The sequence below is a fragment of the Ceratina calcarata genome, unplaced genomic scaffold (genome assembly GCF_001652005.2).
Source record: "Ceratina calcarata isolate Rehan_Ccalc_2016 unplaced genomic scaffold, ASM165200v1 scaffold222.2, whole genome shotgun sequence".
Lineage (NCBI taxonomy): Eukaryota > Metazoa > Arthropoda > Insecta > Hymenoptera > Apidae > Ceratina > Ceratina calcarata.
The window spans coordinates 1-4400 of record NW_017143986.1 but is presented as its reverse complement, the minus strand read 5'-3'; the positions used below and the strand labels follow the sequence as shown (position 1 = coordinate 4400).

Sequence of the window (4400 nt, the reverse complement as noted above, 5' to 3'; positions counted from 1 at the left end):
ATTGCATAATAAATAATGATTCAAGGAAAACATATTCGTTGACTATCAAATCATTTTAATCGAGGATTGATTGCTATTTTTGTAGAAAAATCGCGTTTTTATGATGTAACAAGAGAAATCTATGCATATTGTGTCCAAAAATTAAATAAATTTCTCAGGATACGATTTCTGATTAGGCTTATTGAATATTCATGAATAATTGCATAATAAATAATGACTCAAGGAAAACAAATTCGTTAACTATCAAATTATTTTAAACGAGCATTGGCTTATATTTTTGTAGAAGAATCGCGTTTTTTGACGTAACAAGAGAAATCTGTGCATGCTGTGTCTAAAAATTAAATAAATCTCTCAGGATATGTTACAATGTTACAAAGGTTGGTTCAATTTTGGTTTCTACCGATGATTTCATGAGGGAAAGCATTGGAACGTGTCAATTGAGACAGTTCTAACAGGGAACGTAAACCTCCCGCATCATCGTGCCGCGGCAAACTAAGTTTGTATGTATGTTTATCGCTCGTATGTTCGACCCGAGTGATGCTTCTGTGTATGATGTCAGATTCTATCTTTGGCCGAGAGAGAAGTAGATGACCACGCGGGAACTCAGCCAGTCTGTAGCATCACACGTCTGCGTGGAAATACTGTTCAAATTCATCTCTAACAACAATACAATTGGAGGAATTCGAGTTGTAGACTACGAAGAATCGGCGACAAATTTCCAAGTAAACGGCGGTTAAAATAAAATGGATATTGGCATTACTTAAGACGTCACAGTTACGATTGAGACAAGGAAAGAGACAGACGAAAGAAATGGATGAGGCGAGCGAAATTCTGTACTTGATCGATGCGAACAACGACGTCGTTTCACTTTTTTTTTTTCGAGTCATCGACAGCGGATTCAGGAATGCCGCGGGCTTGTAGAAAGTGGCCGCGCCGTCCACACGCAACTTGACTCACCGATTCTGCTTGACCAACGCAACGTCCGACCGCGATATTTATATTTATATGCCGTTGACCACCGCACGGCAGGCCCAGAGTACTGTTTCCGCGATAATTACGTATTCGCACCGCGTGCGTGCGAGTTTCATTACGCGACTGATCCAAGATTCGCGAAAACGGATCACCAAATGTATACCACAGTCATATTGTCCTTGTCAGTTCTTGTACTTCATGTTTTACATAATATCTCTTAATTTTGTGTATTTCGCAACACTTTGCTAATTATGTAAAAAAATTTTAGCATTGATATCATTATAATAAATCATAAGATCTTTTGCTAAGTCACACTCCTTTTTTTATTCTCCCTATTTTCCCTATAGAAACTAAGAACAAAAATGTTTCCTCAATAAAAATAACAGAGATATATAAAATGAGTCAGAGAAAAATATCATTTAAAATTATCGACTAATCATTGATTTCATTATAAAGCCTACTAGAAACACGTAATAGTAATCAAAATACAAAAATATATCCATTTAATGATCTCCATAATGAATGCAGTACGTTTTGATAAAATCATCAAACTAGTTACAATACCTAATATTTCTTATTGCCTCACCTTGCACATTTAATGGCAATACTAGATCATATCATACGAATGAAATCATCTAAATCAGAGTTAAATTTAATTTTTTCTCGCCAAAATGACTGTACCCGTCAACGTTTAAACGACGTCCGATACAAGGCAAGACTCATCTAATTCCGTGAACGTTACTGATAAACCGATAATGATCGTTGGTCAGATTGCGACACGCGAGGTAACCTGAATTGTCGAACACGGAAAGGGAAAAGAGACACAACGCAATTGTGCGGGTATGAATCACGGGGCAGAATTTCACGCGACGTCACGGTCGTAATTAGCTCCGAGCCTGGTGGAGGTTCGCCCGGTGAAAAACTGTTCAAGGGCGCCTCCAAGGATAACAATTTCTTTTACGATTCATCCCACATGTCTTAAAAAATAAATCTATATATCCGTACTTCAGTGATATCGATAATCAAATAATAAAATTTTGTTGATTAAAGTTCAAAGTCAGTATCGATTTAATATCTCATTAAATCTAAAAAATCATAGATAAATTATCGCAATATAAGTACGACGATTGGTAGAATATTTGACACAGACCGATGGCGAAAGTTGGAATAAAATAAAGCGAATCGACTCACCGATAGAAGCGAATTTGAACCTCTTGATCCTGGGCAGCGTGGCAGTAGTATAAACCCGCGACAAGACCGGCATGGTTGTATGCTCTCTGTCTAACGAAGTGTCAGGACGAGATGAACTCGGCGATGCTTCCACTTCTGGGACAGCGGCTCGTTTGACGGTTCTTTCCTCGGTGCCAGTCACCTCTACGGCTAATAAACGCATCCTTCGTTGACGAAGCGCGATTATAGTGTGACGTGTATGGTGTGTATGTGTGTCATTAAACGCCGCGAACCGTGTGTCATTGTGATTGCAAAATTTCCCGTAACCTTTACTGGGAAAAAAGTAGCTAATTCAGAAAATTAATTGCTTTCTTTGTATTCTCATATTTCGCGAATTCCTTGCACTTTTTATATTTGAAATCGAACATTTATTTTAATGTTAGACTAAATAATTCTTTGTCAGGACGACGTCGCGTGTCTGATAAGACATAAAAATAACTTATCCTCGGCTCTATTAATAAAATCGTCTTTTACTGGAATCTATAATTGTACCTTCATTCACACGTTTTCTTTTCCACCTACTCGCGAAACTGTGCACTTTGCCGATGCTTACATTGCGAAATGCACCGCCGGGGGTAAAGAATTTGTTGATCTAAGGATTTCCATGTCAAAGCGAGGTAGTAACCGGACTGTTTGCTTATTCGACCGAAGACACGACGGTCGATCGTCGAGAACGAGCAGCTCTGGCGAGGGTATTTTCGAGGGAGCCAACCTCGGGACGAGAATTTATACGCTATTCCAATGTCTGATCGTCATTGAGACAACATCTGAGATGCAGATGCGCGAGTATCGCAACGGATGCATTTGTTTGGAAATTATTCTACAACATTGTTTTCTTCTTTGAACGAAAATACGTCCTCGCAAATCACAAACAGTTTCATAACGATGATACGCGGGATATTATTATTGCAACGAATCCGTTCGGAAATTATTTTAAGCGTACAACTTACTTTTTTAGAAAATAAAAATACGTCCTAATAAATCGCAGCTACTGATATTAAAAACAGTTCCATCGTTTATCACTGTCGAAATGATTCTGATATTTGCAGTCGGGTTCAGGTGTCGTGACACAATACTTGCAATTAGTCACGTGAATTAACGTCAATTGATTATTCATCGGGTATATCACGGCGCTATCCACGCACTGATCATGTGCTGTGCAATTGTTTATGCGTGCACTTCAGATAACGCGTTCTATTTTTTAACATATGATTCTACATACTGCCGAGCTTGTTTTCGAAACGTTGAAAACTGCTGCATCAGCTCGGATAGCGTCATTATTCCGGAAACGATATCTGAATCTTTAATTGGCTTTGAAATTCCGTTCAGCGTTTTTGATCGATGACTATTAGGAAACACCGCTCTGAAGCAATCCACACGGGAAAACGAACAAGGAACGTGATGTCTTATCTTCGATTATGGAAAGTAGGTTACAAATGACGCGACAGTTTTAATAGGTTTTGATAAACGAGCGTAGAATTAAGAAATGATAGCGTATTATCAGAAGAAAACATACGTACGTCTAAGGAAAAACAATCCAATAGAAACTATCATCCGTAATTAAAATAACGATTAGAACACACGTTCCCTCGTGTCTCTTATTTAATGGCACAATACACGAACCACGTGGAGGATTGTTTATAGATAGCGCGGGACTTACTCATCGACGAGGGCCTCTTGATAGACTTGCTGGCGAGCAAAAGCCCTGAGGATGGTTTGCCACGGTGGTTGACTGGCGACTGTGCCGCGGCACGACTGGCCAGCGATATTTTTGCGCTCATCCTCGCGGAGGTTGCCGATTCCTGCGATCCTGACTCACGTACCAGGAAACGAGGCTAGGAGACGAAGATCGAAAACAGGAAATTTCAAGATCACGTGAGTCCTATCAGCGATCCGGCGACCTTCCTGCCTATAGGGAACACCATATTCGACGCCAAAGGACGGCGCCTTAACCATGGACCATGCTTCCGGATCTTCTATCTCTCTCGCGTAACTGGAAACAAACGATACACGTCTTAAAAATTTGTTATACATTCGCAAATATCTAATTATTAGACTACAAAGTAAAACATTTATGATTCTAAGAAACGCGTTTTAGATAAACGTCTCTTTTATTTTTTCATTTAATAAGCGCAATATTTATTCAGCTGTTGATATTTTATGTAGCTTTTAACAGGAAATATACATCTTGATTTGCA

General features: G+C 39.1%; 1 protein-coding gene and 1 long non-coding RNA gene across 2 annotated transcripts in view; one reads left to right on the top strand and one right to left on the bottom strand.

The window, feature by feature from the left end:
- The window catches only part of LOC113464005 (uncharacterized), a 5776-nt gene extending 4544 nt beyond the window's left edge, over positions 1–1232 (top strand). The window contains exon 3 of the long non-coding RNA XR_003388837.1: positions 378–1232. This is a non-coding gene — a long non-coding RNA (uncharacterized LOC113464005). The remainder of the gene's footprint in view (positions 1–377) is intronic.
- LOC108622457 (dual specificity protein phosphatase 10) overlaps positions 1–4217 on the bottom strand; it is a 61330-nt gene extending 57113 nt beyond the window's left edge. Inside the window, exons 1-2 of the mRNA XM_018020355.2 lie at positions 3863–4217; positions 2164–2352 (exon numbers count right to left, since the gene is read on the bottom strand). Of these exons, the coding sequence (XP_017875844.1) occupies positions 2164–2352; positions 3863–3983 (310 nt within the window). The 5' untranslated portion in view covers positions 3984–4217. The remainder of the gene's footprint in view (positions 1–2163; positions 2353–3862) is intronic.
- Between the last annotated feature and the right edge of the window lie 183 nt (positions 4218–4400).